Raw genomic sequence first — 22,914 nt, forward strand, 5'->3', positions numbered from 1 at the left:
CGCTGTTTGGATGAATCACTGTGCACTATGTATAATTTATCTTAATTAAGCAACTTATTTAAGTTTAGTTTTCATGGATCGTATAGCACCAAATAATTCATTCTTAAACATTTTTTTTTTTTGGTGAAACTATAAGCAACATTTCAAAAATGTTAATATATTAGTTTAATAAAGATTGCAGACGTAGTTTTGTTTATATAACATTTCAAACTAGTAAAATAAGTGCTGTTTTTATTTGGGGTTGTAGTAATAAAATCTTTCAACTAAAGATGAATTGTAAAAAAAGCCTTCAATTTTTGTAAAAAAAAGCCTTTAAAAAAAAAAAAAAAAAAAAAAAAAAAAGCCTTCAATTTATATTTAGTGAAAAACTCTGCACTTAAAATCTGTTAATGCAAATCTTACTCCGTCTACAATATCGTGAAGATTGGACACTATAGTTAAAATTAATTTGTTAATGCAAATCTGTTAACGCTGATTCATAATAAAGCTTTAGTATGAATCAGCGACTGTCGCTTGTGTCTTCTTTTTTAAATTAATGAATCGCTCGCTTCTTTAAAATAGCGTCATCAAAGAGATCGCGCGACTCTCAAGGTTTTTTTACTAGTTGGGTTTTAAAACCTTTATTTTTATATAAGGAACACAAGAGATTGCAGGCCCAGCCCAAAAACAAATATTAATGCTTCGTAATTATAGCTTGGTCTGGTGGTCCGGTCCACTCATCCTATACAAAATTTCTTGGCGGTTTAAGTATTCCACATGTCACACTGTAAGATCATAGATTAACTGTCTCTCATCAGATAGCCGTACGATCTTCGTAACCACATAACTAAAAAGAAAAAGAAAAAAAAAAAAAATTAAAATTACTCGGCACATTCACATACGCGGAAAAAGAAAAGAAAAAGATAATAAAAAAAAAGCGAATCGTTTTACTTACCTCTCTTTGAAACCGACGGTGGTCTTTTTCGCCGGAGAAGATGAAGCAGAGAACCTGGCCTTGTAGATCTGAAGGATCTAGATTCACCTCCTTATCGTTTTTGAAACCTCAAGAAAAGGAAAAACGCACTAGATTTTCTTCAATCAACAGAGCAACGGCGAAGTCAAGCACAAGCTCAAGGTCTTCTTCTTCTTCATCTCCTCTATCGAATGAGATCGGTGGAGATTTCTCGATGCTTCCGTTTGATATACTGATGAAGATCGCTGCACCGTTTAGTCATCCGAATCTTCAAGCGGCGTCGTCGGTATGTAAATCGTGGAGAGACGCGCTAAAGCCGTTGAGAGAGTCGATGTTGTTGCTTCGGTGGGGGAAAAAGTTCAAACACGGAAGAGGAGGTGTGCGAGCGAATCTCGATAAGGCTCTTGATTCGTTTCTGAAAGGAGCTGCGCGTGGATCCACGCTCGCTATGGTCGACGCTGGGCTTGTGTATTGGGAAACGGGAGAGAAGGAGAAAGCGATGAGTCTGTATCGGAGAGCTGCAGAGCTTGGTGATGCTGTTGGTCAATGTAATTTAGGGATTTGTTATCTTCAAGGTAAAACCTAAGTTCTCTCATAGGTGTGATGGATTTGATTTGCAATTTGAGTTTGTTCAGGATTGATAATTACTTGATTGTGGTATATAGAATTTGGATTGAGCTAATGGATTGGTGAAGCATTTTCTGAGCAATTGCTTGCTTCTATCTGCAGTTCAACCTTCAAATCCGAAGGAGGCGATGAAATGGCTGAAACAATCTGCAGAGAATGGTTACGTTCGAGCACAGTATCAGTTAGCTCTTTGTTTACATCAAGGCCGGGTCGTGAAAACCAATCTGCTAGAAGCTGTATGTGATTCATTCTCTATGCTTTTAGTTGAGATTCTACAGAATTTGTATTGTTTTCATGCGGTGATACCGTAAGCTAGATTGAAAGTTGTATGTAGTCCTTTATATTAATGGCTGCACTCTTGGTGGAAACTGATAATGCTATGTTTAGACATGTGCTTAGTTCATTTGTGGAAACTGATAATGCTATGTTTGGACATGTTTGTTCTTTGTTCATTGTGGAAGCTGATAATACTATCTTTGGGACATGTGCTTAGTTCATTGTGGAAGCTGATAATGCTATGTTTGGACATGTGCTTAGTTCATTTGTGGAGAATGTCCAGTTTCTGTCTTTTTCATCTTTCTAAAATCAGTAAAGTTTGTATCAGTATAATGATTGGATTTTTTTTCTTTCTCTTTTTGACAGAGTAAATGGTACCTAAAGGCAGCAGAAGGTGGGTATGTACGAGCGATGTATAACATTTCGCTTTGTTATTCGGTTGGAGAAGGCTTACCACAAAATCGCAAGCTAGCAAGAAAATGGATGAAACGAGCAGCTGATCACGGCCACTCTAAAGCTCAGTTTGAACACGGCCTTGCTCTATTTTCTGTAAGCACCTCAATTATATAGAGATATTAGAGAACATGAGGAATTAAAGAACATGAGGAATATAAAATCTATCGACTTATGTATATCCAGAAACAAATATTACACAATTAGTTGATTCGATTTAGGTTATGAGAAGAGTTGGATATGGAACTAATGAATGTAATGGGATAATGCAGGAAGGGGCGATGCTGAAATCTGTACTTTACTTAGAACTCGCTGAACGTGGTGGCGAATCAGCTGCTACTCACATCAAGGAAGTGATACACCAACAGCTTTCTGCAACTTCTCGTGGTCATGTCATAAACCAAGCCAGTAACTGGCGTCCTCTACCAGCTACTCGCTGACTCCTTACAGTGAGGTCAATGTGATTGGCTCGTTACATGTCCATAACTTATATTCCAATTTGGCCATGTTTTCAATGACAACCTTATTTCAGATTTCGACTTGTATAGTTCTCACTCATGTTTAAATCCAAATGGTCCGACTGATACATGAATCTACAAACTCTGAAGTCAAAAACCTTCTCACTAACCCAACAACGACACCAAAATTGTAAATCATCGTTGGAAGATGTAAATCAAAGAACTTGATTTTGAAATAGAGAGAAGAAGTGAACAAATTTAACAGTAGCTTTTCTGTGGAAACGAGTGCTACAACCACCGAACTTCTTAGAGCATGCACATAGTTGATACTTATCAAGTATCATTAACAATTTTTTAGTATTAATTTTAATGTTTATTTATTATTTGAGACTTTTTATGATACTGATAATAAATTTGTTTCCAGTGGTGAGACTGGTATTGGTATCAGTAAATAAATTTTTTTTTTTTACAAAATCGAAAAATAAATTTATAAAAACATAAGATTACAAAATGTAATATTACAATCCAATGTAAAATTCAAAACAGCATTAAAATGCTTACATTCATCTTGTTGTTACTCAATTTAAACTTGTTCGCAATCTCAACATTCTTCTTTTGTTTTTTCATGGGAATTTTCCTGACCCTGCGAGCAAGGTCAATGACACTGGCTTTGGCAAAGGCTAAGTGATTAGTGAAATACATTGATCGTGAGAGAACTAAATCCCTGGACTCAATATGATCTTAGTACTCTGTAAGTTAAAGCAAAACAAACAGCTCTGAAACCAAATAAAAATCTGTATTAAGATGATACCATTCTAGGATAGCATTATGTTTAAGTTATTACAAACCATTTTAAGATTTTGTCTAAATACACATTCACAAACATCATATAAAAAAGGGTATTAAAGAAGTGATCATGTTTAAGCAGTTTTGGCGAATCCAACTCCTGCTTTCCCGTAATCGAACACAGTGTGATATGGTCCCATGAAGATATCACCCAAGATCCTGCATTTTCACACGATGTACAAAGTTTTGAGCAAACCATTTGAGTTTTTTTGGTTAGTAGATCGGATTTGTAGATGATAGTTACTAGAGAGGGCCATAAAACCATGGCCGTGAAACAACGATTTCTAACAACTTTTATTTTAGGAGAATTTTGAAGAAAATGCATAAACAAATAAGTAGACTTTGGAATTGTGATCATCATAATAACAAAAAGATCAATGAATAAAAAAAATAGAAGTGAGGTTGAAATTAAAGGCAGTATACGTACCATTTCAAAGCTCAAAAACAAGTCGAGCTATATGACGGAGGCAAGAGATGTCATAAAGTTGTCATCCACCTGACCGCTAAGATAAAGAATCTGTCCTCCAATTGTGGATTTACCAGCAAAGTTAGATAAACTAGAGTGGGGAGAAGACATGCCTGCAAGATATTAATATAACAGACATTAACAAGAGAATTTCTCCTCAAACCATAGCAATCTAAAACTGCAAGAACACATCAGTTTGCAGCAAAGAAAACAAAGAGACAACCAGGTGAGTTAAATCCATAGATTAACAAGCACATGTAAGGAGAAATGAGTAGCCCAAGCTACTTCTTGCTTCAATGTAGTTTCTGAATCCATCCGCAAGACCTCATCTTCAGAATCCAAGTCAGTCCACGAACTAATTTTTCCTAGAGAACGAAAATTTACCACTAAAATCAAAATCATCATTCATAAGGAGCAGAAAAGCACACGTGGGAGAAGCAAATCGAAACATACCAACAACATGAGAAATTTAGCAAAGAATTCTACTAAATACACAATCCCTCACTACCTGAGAGTTAAATTCACACGAATTCCCAAGAGAAATGTCTAGGTTACTTCTACACAAGCCAATTAAAACCAACAAATCAGCTAAACCCTAATCCGATTTCTAATCCAAAAGCTGATATCCTCCTTCCGATTTAAGATTAACTACCAGAGCAAAGAATCCATCAGCTTCATAATCGAAGGTACAAAGTAAGCCGAAGAGATTCAACCAAAATAGAAGAAAAGATCCGATCGACTAACAAAAGCAGTAAGCGCACAATCTAGAAATCGAGAGAGAAAGAAGAAACATAGAGCGATGAAGAGAGAAAGAGAGAGCTCGTATACCTACCCATGGCGGATTGTAGAAGAGAACGAAAGGAGAGGTTTTCTCGCGAATCGCAGTAAGAAGAGAAGAGAGAAAGAAATGAATTTTTTTTTTTTTCTGCCAAAACGCGTTTTCGGTGACCAATATTATGCTGCCACATCACCTGATACTCAGTATCAAAGATATCATTGCACTGATACGTATCAAGCCCAAATAGATGTTTTGGTCTATTAAAAAATAATTATTGGGCTACTGATACTCAAGTAATATCACCTATGTGCTTGGTCTTAGACCATACCCATGGGTGATACTTAGAGGGTATCAGAAGCCCAGAAAATAATTTTTAATGGACCAAACACTGTTTTTGGGCTTGATCCGTATCACTAGAGTGATACTTTTGATACTGGGTATCATATGACGTGGCAAGGTATTACTGGTTCTCAAATTCGTTTCGCCGAAACTGAAAAAAAAAAAAAAAAAAAAATTCATTTTCTCTTCTCTCCTCTCTCCCGTGAAATCCCAGAAACCATAGACAGCGATTTCGATTTCTCCTGCCGTCGCTCCCTCCGCTTCTCTTCCGGCTTCATCTCTTCGATCCTTTCACCTCTCCATTTCTATTTCTCCTCTCCTCCGCAGTAAGTTTTTCGTCTTAGATCGAAACATTTTTTGGTGATTCTTTCATGGATTTGAACAGTAGGTGTTGTAGATATGTCGATTGAATCAATTTTTGCTTCAACTATATGGATGAGATTGGCTTTTTAAGTATCTCATGACTCTGGATTTTTCGTTTGTTGCAGTGTTGAATACATGTGTATCACGTCTTGTGGATTTGTTTGCTTTTGAGAAATCTGAGTCTAGTTTTTGATGGGTGTAATGGGTTTGTGACGAATCTGTTATTTGGATCTGTAGATTTTATCTCTAGTACTCTGTTCAAGTATGGTTTTATTAGTGTTTTTGCGTGATTGCTGCTCTTGTAAATACCATGTTCTGCTTTCTTTTTGTTCCTAAATCATGTTTTATCTGCTATGATGATTTAATGGTTTTAAGTAAATGTGTGAAGATTGCTTTGTTTTTGTCATGATAAAACCTGGATCCATTAGTTGTTTTGGGTGATGTTTGCTTTGTTCTGGGAATTAATGGTCTTTAGCTCTACTGGCTTAGATTTCGGGTCAGTTATCGATAAGTTATTTGTATCTTTTTTGCTTTATCATTGCTTTGTGATAAGTCTTGCTATCTCTAATGAAGTTTAATTAACATCACTTTGCATGTGGAAGCGACTAAGAAAATCTCAGAATATGTTTCTCAACTTAGGAGACTTGGCAAAGGACATGGTAACCATCTGTTTTATAGAGCAACAGATGTGAAAACAAAGGAGATCAAAGACATGTACTTGGCTGCCTATCTCTCAGTCCTTTTGTATATATTGGCTTTTACTGCAGTCACTTATGGAAACTGAATTGAATTGTGTGTATTTAATCATGATTAAAACTTTGTTAATCTTTATTTGCTATTGCTTTGTTAATCTTTACCATTGCTTTGTGATAAGTCCTGCTGTCTCTAATGAAGTTTAATTAACATCACTTTGCAGGTGGAAGCGACTAAGAAAATCTCAGAAGATGTTTCTCAACTTAGGCGACTTGGCAAAGGACATGGTAACGACCAAGTATGTTTACAAGATTGATGAGACCAAAGAGTTGAGTGGAGGATGTGTTCAAATGGAGGCAAAAGCCTTCGAGACATCTCCCCTTAGTATCTAATTATAACAATGAGAGATGTGTATATATATGGTTTTCAAGAAAATTTGAAGTTGTGATATTCTAGCTAATTAACATGATGAATAAAACTTTAGTGATTATTCTCATCAAATAATTTAAATTTGGAAGTACCAAGTTGTTACTCAAGTCAATGGTTTTGTTTCTACTTGTTAATTAAACCCAGAGATCGATTCCCATTGGTCGCATAAACTTGAACGTTGGAGAATTCACATGATGTTGGTCTTAGATTCAACAAACGATATAAATCTATCAAGCAAGTTAACATTATGTTGGACCATGATAGTTAATTGATTAAATTAATTTTCAAATGTTTCTCAAGGCGATTTTGAATTTTATGTTTTACTTTGCTTAAGTATATTCTATGTTTTTTTTATTGTAATATTACCTTTTGTAATCTTATGTTTTAATATATTAATTTTTGATTTTGCGATTTTTTTTTTATGATACTTAAATCGGTCTCACCAATGTAAACATATTTAGTAGGAGTATCATAAAAAATCTCAAACAATAAACAAACATTATAAATAATACTAAAAAATTCACAATGATACTATATGGGTATCACCCATATACATGCTCTTAGGCTCATATCTTGGATCTACTTCTACAACAACAAGTGTCCACTCTTGTCTAGCCAAAATATACTTGATCTCTTTCTTCGATTGTTTTCTACGTATTTCTAATAGAAAACCCCTTTGCCTTATTCTGATGGATTGCATAAACACAACGGTGTCATCCAGGAAGGAGAGAATTGGATCGAACAGTTGAACCAGAGGATCTCCGGCTGACTTAGCTAAATCAGACTTCCGTCTAGATTAATTAAATCTAATCCGAGTTTGCAATAGGATACTAAAAATTACAGTTCGTTTCGATTTTGTTTTTTTGGTTTGGAACTAATCGAATGTCTCATTGTTTAGTGAACAAGTATGAATATGCATAGTTGATATGGTAGAACATCACAACACAATTATTTTGTTTTTTTTTTGCTTTCCAAATATATGTTCATTTTCAAAGTGCTATTGTGAATTTTGAAATCAATTTCCACTTATCTTAAGTAAATACATAACTATGCAAAATCACATTCTAGCAAATTCAACCATAGCTAAAACTAATCAAATCCTGCATCACCATTATCAATCGAACTTGATAAATGGAAAGATGATGGTGAAAAATATTTAGTGACCACTTCGGACATCCAATTCAAAATTCAACAAAAACAATGCATAAGTATGGAAGAAACAACAACACAAGTTAAAGGAACCGGAAGAATGATCATGCCAGACAAAATTAAATCAGCAAACGCAACTCCAAGTCTACGAAAGTTACGAAACCAAAAATGTCATACCAAATCTGAATTCGGAATAACACCATTAACAAAGGATCCAACAAGAGGTTCATAAACTACTTAAGAGATAAATCTCTCTTCTCAAAATCCAAAAGACAACAAAAAGATAACAAAACTCCAGAGAAGATTCAAAAAAAAGAGTCAAGCAAATAAAAATTCACCTAACTTAGGCAGTGAGCACAACAGCACCACCAGCTTCCTTAATCTTCTTCTCAGCAGTCTTCGAGATAAGCTTCGCCTTCACAACGAACGGCTTGTTCTCAGGCAAATGACCTTTCCCCAAAACCTTGAAGAAACCATGTTGCGTCACATCGATCAACGGCACATTATCCTTGGTTGATTTCGCCTTCACATCTTCAGGGACGAGTGACCAAAGCTTGTCGAGGTTAACGATTGGGCAGAAGAACTTGTTCCTCAGCTTGTGGAAATACCTCATACCAACTTTACCAAAGTAACCTGGATGGTACTTGTCGAAGAGGATCCTGTGGTGATGCATACCTCCGGCGTTACCACGACCTCCGGGATGCTTACGGTGCTTACCGATACGACCATGCCCGGCGCTGACGTGACCTCTTTTCTTCCTGTTCTTCTTGAATCTCGTTGTCATTTTCGCCGATCTGCTACACTCTTCTCCTCCCTCTTTGCGGCTAGGGTTTCTTAAGATATCACTGACTTTATAAAGACGGTGGAATTTTTTACGTTTCCTATTTTGCCCTCTAGGGTTTACAAAATTTATTATTGGGCTGTAACGTGACATGGGCCTATCTCCATTTAGAATATTACCGAAAAACTGACAACCCAAAGAAATTAAACCGAAATCAAACCGGTTTACCCCACATTTATGGAGCCTTGAAAACGACATCGTAGAGGGGGAAGAGAGGTGTTGTAGTACCACAACCACATGATAGAACTCCACGCGCCTTTCTCACGCGCCGGTGTTGTTGTTACCATGTGGTTCATGCCTTCGGTGGTGGATCTCCGTGGGTTCCACCTTGGTTTGATTTGGTTGACACGATTCTTCCTTACGTGACGTCTTCTTCTTCAATTTTCGAAACGACGCGTTTCATTTCTTCTTCTGCATTTCATATGAACCAAGGAATAAGCTTGAAGCCGTGACTCGTGGAAGCTTCTTCATCTTTAGTCCGCCGTTCATAAATGGCTCTGCAAGTACTCGGCTGTACGAGCCGCCCAATCCGCGTCTCCCTTCACCGGTGTTCTGTTATCTCTACCAGTGACAACATCAGAAGGAAGAATCTCCGATTTGTTAGAAACCCGAGATTGTCGTTTTCTCTTCAATCTTCAAGTAGAAATTACCGGTTACCTTCGATTAATTGCTCGACGGTGAATGGAGCAGTAGCGGAAACTGCGGAATATTACGAAGGAGAAGGAGATAACGTTTCAGTTCCTGAGAAAATTAGGCAATGTATCGATTTCATCCGGACGATTTTACCAGGTGGAAGCTGGTGGAGTTTCTCCGATGAGGTTGATGGTAGGTTCATTGCGAAGCCTGTGACTGTTTGGCGTGCGTTAACTCGGATGTGGGAACTTGTGGCTGAGGATCGTTGGGTTATCTTCGCTGCGTTTTCCACTCTTATAGTAGCCGCGGTGCGTGGTTCTTCTCCTTTATGTTGGTTGTTGTGAATGATTTGAGTATGTATAGTGTTCTAGTTTGAGTAATAGGTAACACTTTCTTGGTTATGTATTGAAGATAATGTTATAGAACCATTCTGAATCTCTGCTTAGATATTGTTAGTTCTAATCAGGAATCAGAATCTTCCTTTTCTTATACGTATTTTTGTCTACTTGTTTACAGCTTTCAGAGATAACTATTCCGCATTTTTTAACTGCTTCGATCTTCTCGGCACAAAGTGGTGATATCGCTGTGTTTCGTCGAAATGTCAAGCTCTTGGTTACGTTATGTGTTACTTCAGGCATTTGCAGGTCAAGATCTTGTATGGTCAAACACTTGTCTCTGGTTTTTATTTGGTTTCAAGTTGAATTAGAGAGTTACTCTTCCTGTCGAACCAACTTGCTCTTTTATTAAAAAAATACCAGCTAACTCTTTGTTCAACTCATAATTCCAGTGGCATACGAGGATGCTTCTTTGGGATTGCTAACATGATACTTGTCAGTTTCCCAGGATTTACTCCTTTTTAGTTGTTGCTTAAATCTACTCACTAATCTTGCCTTCTCAGAACATGATATGACGGGGTCTTACCATACTTTGTAGGTGAAACGAATGAGGGAAACACTATACTCCACTCTTCTCTTCCAGGTCCTGAAAGTTCCTAGCTGTTTTGAATCTTGGTAGCTCATGTTTACCTTTAATCTTTTTTATTTTTAATTACTTTCGTTAACTTGGCTGGATTTTGCATCAGGATATATCATTTTTCGACTCTCAAACTGTTGGTGACTTAACAAGCAGACTTGGATCAGACTGTCAACAAGTCTCGAGGGTCATCGGAAATGATCTGAACATGATATTCCGCAATGTTCTTCAGGTCTTCTGCTACAATATAATTTCCATCTCGCCTGAAGTGTGTTTTGTGCATGGTTAACTTCTGAATGTATGTACCTTCTTTCTTTTAGGGTACAGGGGCATTGATTTATTTGCTAATTTTGTCTTGGCCACTTGGGCTGTGCACGTTGGTGATATGCTGTATTTTGGCAGCGGTTATGTTCGTTTATGGGATGTGAGATTCTACATTACTTGTCTCATTTTCATTAAGAATACTATTCTGTGAAGATATAATAGATTATACACCTGGCAGCTGAAACTGATACTTAAGCCATCTGGTCATGTTGTAGGTACCAAAAGAAGACAGCAAAGCTAATTCAGGAGATCACAGCTTCTGCAAATGAAGTAGATTGCTCAAAAACGCTTATCTTAACATGTCTTATATGCAATGAATTCTTTCGTTAATAGCTGCTCTGTGATCTTCAAGGTCGCTCAAGAGACATACTCTTTGATGAGAACCGTTCGCGTATATGGGACAGAGAAGCAAGAGTTTAAAAGGTGCAATCTGTTTCCATGAAAACCCTTGACAGTTTCTTTATTTCTTTATATTTTCTTGTGAAATTTTACGATACTGGCCCTATCTGTTTCAAGACTAAGTTTGGTCCCAGGCTCCCAGCCAAGTAACTTTTTGACATGGATTTACTTACCTTCTGTGGTGGAAAGGTATAATCACTGGCTTCAGAGATTAGCGGATATAAGTTTGAGACAGAGTGCTGCATACGGTATTTGGAACTGGAGCTTCAACACTCTATACCATGCAACTCAGGTTTCTCAAATATGACCCCTGGTTTGCTTAAATTCTCTCTTTTGACTGTTTCTAGGATGGATCAATTACTTTGTGGTTCTTAAAGATGGTGATGCTCATGCTAAGAATGTGACAAGATCCATCATTTTTTTTCTTTTATAGATTATTGCTGTCCTGATTGGAGGATTGTCTATCTTAGCTGGTCAAATAACAGCAGAGCAGCTGACAAAGTTTCTGTTGTATAGTGAGTGGTTAATCTATGCTACATGGTGGGTGGGAGATAATTTATCATCTTTGATGCAATCAGTTGGAGCGAGTGAAAAGGTCTTCCAAATGATGGATCTCAAGCCAAGTGATCAATTCATATCAAAAGGCAAGGTTCAAATATTTGGCTAAGAGCACTATATATCTTAGAAACATGTTGACCATTTATGAGATTGATGAGAGCGCGAGTTAGGTTGTTATGTTGTTATCAGTTAATATTACTCTTAGAATCAAACCCCTTCCAGGATGAACCACTTAGAGTAAATCACTTTGGACTTCCTACCTGGAGGCTTTCAGTGATTGCTACGCTCTACCATGTAATGTATTTTTATTTATAAACTGTTCTGCAGGAACGAGACTGCAGAGACTGACAGGACATATTGAGTTTGTAGATGTGTCGTTCAGCTACCCTTCAAGAGAGGAGGTATGACTGCACTAGAGTGAAATCTATTTTCTGATAAACTTTTGCTTCCAACTTTTTGCTTTTGTGTGCATGTCCTTGAACCCATTAGTACTTGCAAATTAATGGCCAACTATATGGTTTTGCATTTGCACTAATTTACATTTTTGTTGAGTATATTAGAATACTTGTACACACATCATGAAGAGTTTTGTAGTCATGTTTATGGTATGGAATGTATGGGCATTGGGGCTCATATTTCAGTTTGTCATAACAATCATATCATATGTCAATCTCTCAGGTGGCAGTGGTTCAAAACGTAAGCATGTCCGTGCATCCTGGTGAAGTGGTAGCAATCGTAAGTGTATCTCAAAGTAGTTCAACAATGCCACTGTTTTCCTTAGAATTTAGCAGAAGTGATATGTGAGAAAATTTGTTTTTAGGTTGGTCTAAGTGGCAGTGGCAAAAGTACACTGGTTAATCTTTTGCTGCAACTGTACGAACCAACAAGTGGTCAGGTACTGTAGGTTACTCAACCTCACTGTAGAATAACCCTTTTAAGCCTTCCTTCCTAATAGCTGGCTCTTTGAATTCCAGATTTTACTAGATGGGGTTCCTTTGAAAGAGTTGGATGTCAAGTGGCTAAGGCAAAGAATCGGATACGTGGGGCAGGTTCTCCTTGCATTTCGTCTTTGTAGAACAAATAAACTTTGATGAATTTCCCTTTCCCTTTCTAAAGCTATCACAATGAAACAGGAACCAAAGCTCTTCCGCACGGACATCAGTTCCAACATCAAGTACGGATGTGATCGTAATATATCGCAAGAAGATATAATATCGGCCGCAAAGCAAGCCTATGCACATGAATTTATCACAGCACTTCCCAATGGTTACAACACAATTGTTGATGATGATCTACTCAGTGGAGGGCAGAAACAACGGATTGCCATTGCTCGTGCCATCCTCAGAGATCCTAGAATTCTCATCCTCGATGAAGCCACAAGTGCACTCGATGCAGAGAGCGAACACAACGTTAAGGTAACCTCTCCAATGCCAAAAAGACAAATTACTTGGATGCAAGAATTCTTAAGCCTTTTGTTTTTCCAGGGCGTACTTCGTTCTATCGGAAACGACTCAGCAACAAAGAGAAGTGTCATAGTGATAGCACACAGGTATCGTAATCTTGCACAGATCAGATCTTTTACATGTTTAGATGATTGATTTGTGACAACATTCTATTTCTTCACAGACTTTCTACGATTCAGGCTGCGGATAGAATAGTGGCTATGGACAGTGGACGCGTCGTCGAGGTAAGCCACACTCTCTTACTGGTTTTGATAAATTTTATGAAACCAAATTGATCTCTGTGATCTTGACTGTTACATTTGTACACAAAACAGATGGGCAATCACAAAGAACTTTTGAGCAAAGATGGCTTATACGCGAGATTGTCGAAGAGACAAGCCGATGCTGTCGTATGATTGATCCTGCACATGCTAAACTATTCATGAATAGTCATGATTATGTTTTTGAATGGTCATGACGAAAGACGAATACTGTAATGATGGAGAAATTGTGTAAAGGTGTAACCATAGAAAATTCTTATTTAACACAAATCGTGTCGTTTCCTTACAATTAACGTAAACTACCTGCCGTCTATATATTTCTAAAAAAAGACGACCTGCAGTTTTTCAAGATAAATTTCGGTCTAATCAAATTCGAGAACAAGCAGCGATTTCAAACGCAAGAGTCAAAAGACTCAAAACCTTGTTGCTAATGGACGCGTATCAGCCACCGCCTCAGTACCTGAGACCGCCGTCTGGACCACCGCCTCCGGCGGATCCTTACCACCAATACTATCATCATCAGGCGAGACCACCGGTGCCTCCTCCTACGCAGCCCGGTGGTCCTCCTACATGGTACTCCAACCAATTTCATAACCCTCACTCTCCATCGCCACCGCCTCCACCTCCGCCGCAGTGGGGACCACCTTCGCCGCATTATCCTCAAGGCCAACCTTACTCTTCTTCCGCTTACCCTCCTCACCAGCCGCCCTTCAGCGCCGTCGCTAATGGTAACAGTCAGTTTCCTCCTCCATCTACCGGTGCGCCGATTCCTCCGCCATATCCTCAGGCTAATCAGGTTTCTCCGTCGTTGGATTTTCCTGTGTATTTCCCCTTTTTCGAAGAATTGAACTGTTAATTTTGAATTTGATTTTGCATTATTAGGAATGGGGCAATCCAAGTTGGGGGTATCAACAACAACAAGGTCACACTCCTCAAGGTTCGATTTCTCTCATCGCTATCTACAATGTTATTGAGGTGAATATTAGGGATTTGGTTTCTGATTGTCTCGTTTGATCACAGCTAATAGCAACGTCGAGGACTGGGCAGTGAAAGCCAAAGAATGGGCAGCTGCGAACAAGGATCAGCAATCGCAGTCTGTACCGAACCAACCTAGTGGACAAGTCTACCAGCAGCAGTACCCTACTCATGGCTATCAAGATGTTCATCAACAGGCGGCGGTTCCAGGAGTAAACTATCAGCAGCAGTTTCCAGTTCCACCCACAACACAGCCGGATAGATATCCAAATTATGCAACAGGACACGAGAGTTTTCCTGGAGGTGGATTGCCCCAAGAAAACCTGACTACCAGTTCTGCAATTCATCAGCAGGAGGTACCTTATAGTTATTCTTCTGTAGCAGGTAACCATTTACTTAGAACATAGCTCATAGTCAAGCACTCTATGTGGGTTTCTTTGTAACTTGACATTCCGCAGGTGTCTCCAAAATTCTTCTGTCCTATAAGTTCATGATAAATCATATGTGTAATATATGGGTACAATCTCGCCAGAAAAATCCATAGATCATAATCAGTGTGCCTCTGTTTCTCATTTTTGTTGGTCTAGAGATTGGTAACTTTTAAGCTATGTACACCTTCAGAACTTAAACTTGTTACTTTGTTTGCAGGTAATGAAGAGTCTGGAAATGCAACACAACATGAGGTGCAGATATCATTGCCTGATGGTGGGGAACCTGTTCGCACGGAGCAGCATATGCAATATGCATATGGAGATCAATCAGCTGTTCCACCTAGTAACCTTAGTGATCAGCCTGTACAGTTTTCTACAAGAGAGAATTCTGATTATTCTAGTGTTCACAATGCATGGCAGTCCCATACAACAACCGGGGTAGTCTATCCTCCAATCCCTTCATCGGTGCAGTCAATACCTCAGGTACTCTTACGTTGTGTGGTTATCTTTGGTTTCTGTATTAGTTCGGTAGAGGCAAGTTGATGTTTACTCTCTTTGCAGAATGACTCATCTATGGCTATACCTCCTGTTTCGGGTCATATCATGCCTCCATATGGAAGGTTTCCCCCACCAAACCTCCAGCCTGTTGGACCCCCATATGCTTTTGCGACAAAGCCGCCTCTTCACCCTGTTACAGCATTCATGGATGACTCATATGCAGCATCGTCTGTTCCTCCGAAAAAGGTAAGAATGATTTTTTTTCTGGAGGAGTTTAGTACCTTCCATGAATTCTGGCTGATTATGTGGTTTCCAGGCTCCTGTACCTAACTGGCTCAAGGAAGAATTGTTGAAGAAAAAAGCAGATCTTGGAAGGCCTTCTTCAGGGAGTTTTGAGGGGAGAGAATCTATGGATGATGATGTACTTTATAAACCTCCTGCCAAAGCTGATCAGCGTGACGAAAAAAGCTTCAGCCCCTCCAAATCCTCTGACGGACAAGAAGAAGAGGATGAGGTTCCTTGAACTTTTAACACTTGTTTTGTTTTGACAATTCAAGCTCTGTTGGTACTTAAATGTGATCCAGTACCATCACTAAAATGCATGGTTTGCTTCATGTAGGATGAGATGGATGCAGCTAGAACCACAGAAATTAATATGGAGATAAAGCGTATCTTGACTGAAGTCCTTCTTAAGGTAGGTGGCCTGATAGAAATAGAGTGGTTGGTCTATAAACATGTTTCCGCAACAGTTGACTTATGTCTTTTGAACAGGTTACAGATGAATTATTTGATGAAATTGCAACCAAAGTCATTAATGAAGATGAAGCAATACCTAAAGGTTTGTTGTGGTCTCCAATATTTAGTTTTATGTCTTTAATCTGTGGAATAACTTCTGAATCTTACCATCTTCTGTACTGTTATGCTGTGCTATTCATGGTTCAGATGACAGTGTACAGCACAATCATAAGACGTCATCATCCCTTCTCTCCACAGCTGATCCACTCCACAAGGCTTCGGCAAAGATTTTGGTCTCGGTAGAAGGCGCAAATAACAAAGCTAGTTCTGGCTCTCCAGCAGATGTGCTAGGTCTTGCTAGCTATGCCTCTGATGATGATGATGCTGATACTGATGCTGCTTCTAATGCGGATGCTGATGAAAATGATGGAGTTGAGAGTCTTGGTGTGGGGTCAAGACACGATCTTAGTCAGCGGCCAAGCACTGAGAAACTTTCTGAACCTGAAGCAATGGCCAATGCGAAATTGGATCCAAAAGTTGATGTCAATGCTAGTTCCGGCAAGAATAGTAAGTCAGGCTTGGAGGATTATTCTCAAATGCCAGGCTCCAGAAGAAAAGATGATGAGGCAGGTAGTACCAAAATATCAGATGTAAGCGCCAACTCTGGACTTGCTGCTGATACTTCAGGAAGCAGAAAAGAGCATCCTGACAGAACTGATAGTGATAAAGATGCAGTACTAGATGAACCTCACGGGAAGAATTCTGGCTTGAAATCAGATTGCAACCTTCGTCAGGATAGTAATAAAACTTCTGGGAAAGACTTGAGTGACGAAGTGAGTACGGATAGAAGTAGAACAGATGAAACGAAAGGTGGGAAAGAGAAAGTAGATTCTCAGAATGGCTCAAAAGATAGAATGAAGGAGAATGACTTAAAGTCAGCAGAGAAAGTTAAAGGCGTTGAATCAAATAAAAAATCTACCGATCCCCATGTAAAGAAAGACTCAAGGGATGTAGAGAGGCCTCACATAACTAATTCCAAGGAAGACCGGGGTAAAAAAAAGGAGAAGGAAAAGGAAGAAGAAAGGTCAAGACACAGGCGGGCTGAAAGCTCGAGCAAGGACAAAAGAAGACGTTCTCCAACCAGTAATGAATCTTCTGATGATTCAAAGAGGTGGCATTGGATGTTCTACATTAAGTTTGTCGGTTCGCTTTTTTTGTCTAATGCTATTTATCAATGCTCACAATGGTTCTCTTATGACCTTTCTCCAGGAAGTCCCGTTCTAGAAGAAGGAATGTATCACCATCTCCTGTGAGGTCCAGAAGAAGACGCTCTTCTCCATCCAGTGATGAACTCTCTGATGATTCAAGAAGGTGACAATAGAGTGTTCTGCTTTTGAGTTTTGTTATTTGCGCTTCTTTTGTCTAATGCTAACGAACTTTTTGTCTTTCTTCAGGAAGTCATCATCTTCAAAAAGAAGGAATCGGTCACCATCTCCGGGAAGGTCCAGAAGAAGGTAGCTTTCTAAAACTATTAGCATTATGAAATCACTAGTGTTTCTTCTATATGTTTGTTAGTGTATATTAGCACTAGACTCTGTGAATTTAAAGAACTTTTGGAAGCAAAAGGTTTGACAAAAGACAATAATGGGTACGCCAAGCGGAGTAGCTAGTATGAAAACTCACCACAAAAAGTATCATATATGTTTTGATTGTATAGACATGTTTCTTCGCGGTCACCACATAGCAAGCATTCTCAGCACAAGCATACTCTCTACTCTTCTCATGAAAAATCCAGGTATGTATTCTATGTTTCTTCTGTCTTACACAGGTGAATTAAAAAAAAGAGTGTGCTGTATCTCTTGTTTTATTCAATGGAACTCAAACCTGATTTGTGATACAGGTCAAAGCGGTCAAGATCCAGATCAAGATCCCCCCACAGGCGCCATCGTGCTAAATGAACACTCTAGCAAACTGGTGTAAGACTGTATCCGGGACAATGTTGTGCTGAGACTTGGTCATTTCTGATGTACGCGGTGGATCAAAGGATTGGGTTAAAGTACTGGACGGACACCGGTATAACCAAAAACTATAAAGTCACCGGTTTGTGAGCGAAATAGTGCATTGTGAACCGCTCTTTCCTTAGTTCTTGAGAAGAAAAATCCAAAGATTTTTGACTGAGACTAGTTTGACAATATTGTTGGTTGGTTAAGCGTTTCTATGTGAAAATTTGTCAGTTGATGTTCTTTCTCTGAAACATTGCATTATCAAAATCTGTGTCTTATGTTTTTACGTTCCACATTCTAATGAAATCGTATAAAATTAAACTAATTAAGATAAGAGTTGTGACCCAAAAAAAAAAGTCCGAAGTCAAAATGTTTAAATCGTTAGGCGAATTTCACGAGTTAGAAAATAAGAACCCTAAAAAGTCTTACTTTTGTGGGACAAGAAGAGATTGTTAAATTCTGCAATCAATTTCTTGAAGATGACGAAAAGCGTTCACATGTCTTCTTCTTCTTCTTCCCCATTCCTCCCGCCGGCTTTCCGCTTCTTGAAGTTTTGGTATTTCTCCATTTTCTTCCTTTTTTCCGTTAAAGCTCCATTTTTGTCTTTATTATCTGAAGTCTCTTTTTCCTCTTTCAACAATTCTTCTTTCGATTTCCCATGAGGCTTAAGGTTCCATTCTCAACTTGTTTCGAGATCTTGTGTTTCAATTTCCTGAAAAGTTTTTGACTTTTACTTGATGTGATGAATCAATCTTACAGGGTCTTCGAGCTGGGCTGTTGTCTATTTGGCTATCTGGGTTTCTTCTAATCGCTCTCTCTTTCTACGGCACTCAGCTTCTATCTCCAACTTCACTCAATGATCCATTCAGATACTCTGGCGATTCCATTGCTGCTGCTGCTCCAAGAATCACCATTTTCACTTCTTTCAATGGGGAAGGAAATAGCCAAGCTTTACTTGCTCTTCGTTCATGGCTCGCTTTGTCTTCCCATATCACAGTTGTTTTATTTACTCAACACAAAAACAACCCTTCTTCTGATTCTTCTTCATTCACCGACAAATTTGGTTCCCGTCTTCTTCTTGATTCCACCGTTGATTTCACGTAAGCTCCTCTATTCACACTCCCTTTGGTTCTATATCTGATTGGCATGTTCTGTGTTTCTCACTTGTTGGCATTAAGTGATTATGGAAGGGAAGATTTGGTCATGTGACATCTTGGTTTAACTGTTAGGTTTCTTGGCACTCCATTTTTACATTCGATGCTGGCGAGAAGTGAAGCTTATCAATCAGATATAGCTGTTCTGATGGATCCAGAGACTGTTTTACTGCCAAATTTCATATCTGCTTTGAGTTATGCTCACCAGCTTGATCGTGATTGGCTTCTTGTTTCTTCATCAGTGGGAATTCCCCGTTTCCCGTTCCATTGGGACGAAACAAGGCATTTTTGGCGTCAGGACAATGGGAAAAGAGTGAGATTTGGGGAGGTATGGAGGAGGAAACTTTTGTTTTTGTTGATAATGATCTGATCTGATCCTCCCCTAATCAAATTTCGATCGCGTTGTTCTTTGTGTCAACAGTTGCAAAAGATGATAAGCTTGCGGAGTTGGCAATCAAATTCTAGTGAAGGCAAAATGATTATGGCATGGAACAACATTAATATGCCCTTGCACTGTGGAGTGCTTCCACCTTTTTTGTATCAAAGAGGAACTCATAATCAATGGATCATTAACGAGGCTATGTCATGTAAAAGAAGGTTTGTGTTTGATGCCACTTCAACCATATCGAGCTTTTTCCTAGGCAATGCAGAGAACATAGATAATAGGAGTGATAATGTCTCAGAACCCAACACAAGAAACTGGGAATATATTGGAAACTCCCGTCTCGGGCAGCTCTACGGGTCATTGTTCTCTAGGTCTTATACTTTACCTAAGCTTTTGAAGTGCAACAAGCGCTATATGTTTGTTAGCGCTTCAGATCGTTCCACTGATCTGTCTATACCAAAAGGAAAGAGTTTAGGATTTCGGACGCGAGAGAAGATCTCAGCTTGTATCAGTAGAACTAAATTGCGGAGTTTGAAATTAGATTTTGTGCAGAAAGATGAGGCAGTGCCACCATTGAAGTTTCCTTTTGACCTGGAGTCTCTTCTCCCATTAGTTGCAGACAAGAACAAAACTGTTGTTCTTTCAATTGCTGGGTATAGCTACAAGGACATGCTGATGAGTTGGGTCTGCAGATTACGCCGCCTCAAAGTTCCAAATTTCTTAGTTTGTGCCCTTGATGATGAAACTTATCAGTTTTCTATATTGCAGGTAATTAAAGTCTCTTGCTTCTCTTTCTTACTACATTGAACAATCATAGGGTCAATAGAGAGTTTATAGTCAGTTGGTCTCGTGCAGGGTCTGCCAGTTTTCTTTGATCCATACGCTCCAAAGAATATAAGCTTCAATGACTGCCACTTTGGATCAAAGTGTTTCCAGAGAGTGACCAAAGTTAAGTCAAGAACAGTTTTGAAGATTCTGAAGTTGGGCTATAACGTTCTCTTGAGTGATGTAGATGTATATTGGTTCAGAAACCCGTTGCCTCTGCTTCAATCTTTCGGTCCTTCTGTTCTTACCGCACAATCCGATGAATACAACACAACAGGTGATGATGATGAACTGATCAATTGGACCAAACTTTTGAATTCTAATGAATTGGGGTTATGTTTGATTTTTGCAGTACCGATAAACCGACCAAGGCGCTTGAACTCAGGATTCTACTTTGCACATTCAGATGACCCGACTATAGCAGCAATGGAGAAAGTGGTAAAGCATGCTGCAACCTCCGGTCTCTCGGAGCAGCCTAGCTTCTACGACACTTTATGCGGAGAAGGTGGAATTTATCGAGTGGGAGACGATAAATGCCTTGAACCAGAGACAAACTTGACCGTTCATTTCTTAGACAGAGAGCTGTTCCCGAACGGAGCTTACGGAGATCTATGGCTGAAGGAAGACGTAAGAGGAGAGTGCGAGAAGAAGCATTGCTTCGTTCTACATAACAACTGGATCAGTGGGAGACTGAAGAAACTCGAACGCCAAATGATGGAAGGTCTATGGGAATATGACGCATCCATAAGGATGTGTGTGTAGAGATGACAAGGCTATACAAGTTAGATACTTAGATGCGACATTCAAAGGCTCTTGGTATTGGTTATAGTTATACAAATTGTGTTTATTTATTGTATTGTTTAATGAAAAATAGTTTTAGGAATATGAACTTGTAAACTACAAATTATTTTCTGGCAGCCAGAGATGACACAATATAAAATTATAAATTGATTTTGAGGATGAATTTTTTTTATTGTAATCTCCATGTTAGTAATGTTATTATGCCTTACACAAATTGTTTATAGATTATATCATCGTAAGCCACTCGAATATCCTTAAAAACCAATTTATAATGGTTGCCACATAAACAAAATAGTGTCACTTTGTTTTGGTACGTAGGGTCATTGTTTCAGTAAATCACAAGTCCGTTGAAAGACCTAACCATTTGGTCCCCATCATTTTCTCGTAAGTGCACTTTTTTCTCCAAAGTTATGGTGAAAATATCCCCTCTTTTTTTCTTAATCATTTTAAGGTTTTTAGGTACTTTTGTAATAATATTGATTTTATTTTGAACTTTTATGATTTTGCCAACAAAACAATTTTTTATATCATTTTATTTTTACAGTTTTTTTTTTCTATCCGCTAACAAAACTGTCCAGTTTTGTGTTACCAATCAGATCTAAAATTTTGGTTATATGTTTTTTTTAATGAAAATTATGGTTATATATTTTTTTTCAAACCACTATTAAATTTATAATAATAAAATTTCTTTTTATTTTAGGTAATCATACAAAGCTTCTATCGTACTATCGTAAAACTGTGTGACCAAAAACAAAGCTTCTATCGTGAAGTGTGACCTCATCATTTCGAAGAGAAAACAATTGAACGTAAGTAAATGGATAAACTTGTCCGCCCACACTGATCCAACTACTTCTACTTCTCTAATCACTACCATGTCCTTGTCAAGTCTATTTTTGAATTCTATTGAGATGCATAACTTGCATCCTCAGCGGTAGCTTTAGCTTCTGAAGAGCTTGGGCTGAGACCAAATTCAGAGAGCTTCTTGTGAGATATAGAGTAGTCTATGATGAATTTATCTTCATCTTGTCAACATAAAATGAATTTGTCAAAATAACAGCTAATAGCACAAAAACAGCACAAATGAGATAAATCACTTGTTTAATTTATTGAAACTTAGATATGAAGTTCAAAAAAAAATCATTAATCAAGTAATAGGAGAAACAGGGACTGTCATTATACAAACATCAAATGTTATTTCCCAATTGATTCCTCTATTAGATCGGATTATGTATGTGGCCTCATATAATAATATCTCCTCAATTATAAAATATCAAGAATTTTACGATATTGCAATGCAAATCTTCATGGTCGTTGTGGGCTTTTCAAGGGACCCGGTTGCACAAGACAAAGGCCTACGTCAATCCAAAATATCAAATAATGTTGGATAGAAGAAATATAGCAAAATATCTAATTTGTTTTCCCATTTATGGTTTTTGTGTAAAGAAAGATAAAATATGAGAAAAATATCTAGACTTTTTACTGTACAACTGAAATTAGAATCGGTTTAACCATATATGAGAAAAATAATCTATATTATAGTACTCTTATCAAACAAACATTATAAGAACTATCTTTGTGTGCATATTTGTTGTAGTGCATTTGACATTATTGTGTTCATTCATGAACATATATGCTTGCCTATTAAGTAAAATCTACCACGAAAAATTCAAAAATCGACAATGGTCGTGACCGGTTAGCATAAATTCTGTTGTATGGGTCCTTCGCCCTCCACTTATCTTATAACACGCGTCAAAAATTGTCCTATGAAGTTTTCACTTTTATTTTTAAAAAAATATTCAGAGAATATTCCCAAACAAAAAAAATTACG

The 22,914-nt window shown here is 38.1% G+C and overlaps 5 protein-coding genes and 2 long non-coding RNA genes across 13 annotated transcripts; 5 read left to right on the forward strand and 2 right to left on the reverse strand.

Moving 5' to 3' along the window:
- Positions 1-870: 870 nt before the first annotated feature.
- LOC9323378 (F-box protein At1g70590) lies at positions 871-2,923 on the forward strand. The gene is made up of 4 exons (XM_021035874.1): positions 871-1,527; positions 1,682-1,815; positions 2,222-2,404; positions 2,581-2,923. The coding sequence occupies exons 1-4, from the start codon at positions 975-977 to the stop codon at positions 2,746-2,748; spliced, it is 1,038 nt and encodes a 345-aa protein (XP_020891533.1). The 5' UTR covers positions 871-974; the 3' UTR covers positions 2,749-2,923.
- Positions 2,924-3,543: 620 nt separating this feature from the next.
- Positions 3,544-4,997, reverse strand: LOC9323379. Of its 2 annotated transcripts, XR_002334208.1 has the most exons (4): positions 4,911-4,997; positions 4,302-4,443; positions 4,040-4,191; positions 3,544-3,771 (listed from the first exon to the last, which is right to left on the reverse strand). It is a non-coding gene; the product is annotated as an uncharacterized LOC9323379 (long non-coding RNA). The 2 variants fall into 2 exon arrangements; XR_002334209.1 differs by lacking the exon at positions 4,302-4,443 and having other exon boundaries at positions 4,911-4,996.
- A 1,157-nt stretch (positions 4,998-6,154) lies between these two features.
- On the forward strand, positions 6,155-6,787 carry LOC9324851. Of its 2 annotated transcripts, none has more exons than XR_002334120.1 (2): positions 6,155-6,302; positions 6,475-6,787. It is a non-coding gene; the product is annotated as an uncharacterized LOC9324851 (long non-coding RNA). The 2 variants fall into 2 exon arrangements; XR_002334121.1 differs by having other exon boundaries at positions 6,155-6,272.
- Positions 6,788-7,953: 1,166 nt separating this feature from the next.
- Positions 7,954-8,664, reverse strand: LOC9323380 (60S ribosomal protein L27a-3). The gene has a single exon (XM_021035415.1). The coding sequence runs from the start codon at positions 8,611-8,613 to the stop codon at positions 8,173-8,175; it is 441 nt and encodes a 146-aa protein (XP_020891074.1). The 5' UTR covers positions 8,614-8,664; the 3' UTR covers positions 7,954-8,172.
- Positions 8,665-8,980: 316 nt separating this feature from the next.
- LOC9324852 (ABC transporter B family member 26, chloroplastic) lies at positions 8,981-13,572 on the forward strand. 2 transcript variants are annotated; one of them, XM_021035411.1, is made up of 18 exons: positions 8,981-9,611; positions 9,820-9,947; positions 10,091-10,133; positions 10,237-10,281; positions 10,385-10,507; positions 10,596-10,699; positions 10,815-10,869; positions 10,952-11,022; positions 11,188-11,290; positions 11,432-11,642; positions 11,884-11,957; positions 12,235-12,291; positions 12,377-12,451; positions 12,531-12,605; positions 12,690-12,971; positions 13,041-13,105; positions 13,183-13,243; positions 13,334-13,572. In XM_021035411.1, exons 1-18 carry the CDS (start codon positions 9,162-9,164, stop codon positions 13,412-13,414), a joined length of 2,103 nt encoding a protein of 700 aa, XP_020891070.1. In that variant the 5' UTR covers positions 8,981-9,161; the 3' UTR covers positions 13,415-13,572. The 2 variants fall into 2 exon arrangements, with proteins under 2 accessions (XP_020891070.1, XP_020891071.1); XM_021035412.1 differs by having other exon boundaries at positions 9,011-9,611; positions 9,820-9,958.
- A 51-nt stretch (positions 13,573-13,623) lies between these two features.
- On the forward strand, positions 13,624-18,204 carry LOC9323381 (serine/arginine repetitive matrix protein 2). Of its 3 annotated transcripts, none has more exons than XM_021035408.1 (13): positions 13,624-14,075; positions 14,162-14,216; positions 14,300-14,638; positions 14,903-15,168; positions 15,247-15,429; positions 15,500-15,697; positions 15,803-15,877; positions 15,955-16,021; positions 16,126-17,089; positions 17,188-17,289; positions 17,373-17,432; positions 17,636-17,713; positions 17,819-18,179. In XM_021035408.1, exons 1-13 carry the CDS (start codon positions 13,710-13,712, stop codon positions 17,874-17,876), a joined length of 2,811 nt encoding a protein of 936 aa, XP_020891067.1. In that variant the 5' UTR covers positions 13,624-13,709; the 3' UTR covers positions 17,877-18,179. The 3 variants fall into 3 exon arrangements, with proteins under 3 accessions (XP_020891067.1, XP_020891068.1, XP_020891069.1); XM_021035409.1 differs by having other exon boundaries at positions 14,162-14,201; XM_021035410.1 differs by lacking the exons at positions 13,624-14,075; positions 14,162-14,216 and having other exon boundaries at positions 14,519-14,610; positions 17,819-18,204.
- Positions 18,205-18,278: 74 nt separating this feature from the next.
- On the forward strand, positions 18,279-21,249 carry LOC9323382 (beta-arabinofuranosyltransferase RAY1). Of its 2 annotated transcripts, none has more exons than XM_021035413.1 (6): positions 18,279-18,591; positions 18,681-19,021; positions 19,151-19,403; positions 19,497-20,228; positions 20,316-20,562; positions 20,638-21,249. In XM_021035413.1, the coding sequence occupies exons 1-6, from the start codon at positions 18,580-18,582 to the stop codon at positions 21,045-21,047; spliced, it is 1,995 nt and encodes a 664-aa protein (XP_020891072.1). In that variant the 5' UTR covers positions 18,279-18,579; the 3' UTR covers positions 21,048-21,249. The 2 variants fall into 2 exon arrangements, with proteins under 2 accessions (XP_020891072.1, XP_020891073.1); XM_021035414.1 differs by having other exon boundaries at positions 18,279-18,477.
- Positions 21,250-22,914: the final 1,665 nt, after the last annotated feature.

The sequence above is a fragment of the Arabidopsis lyrata genome (assembly GCF_000004255.2).
Source record: "Arabidopsis lyrata subsp. lyrata unplaced genomic scaffold ARALYscaffold_2, whole genome shotgun sequence".
NCBI lineage: Eukaryota > Viridiplantae > Streptophyta > Magnoliopsida > Brassicales > Brassicaceae > Arabidopsis > Arabidopsis lyrata.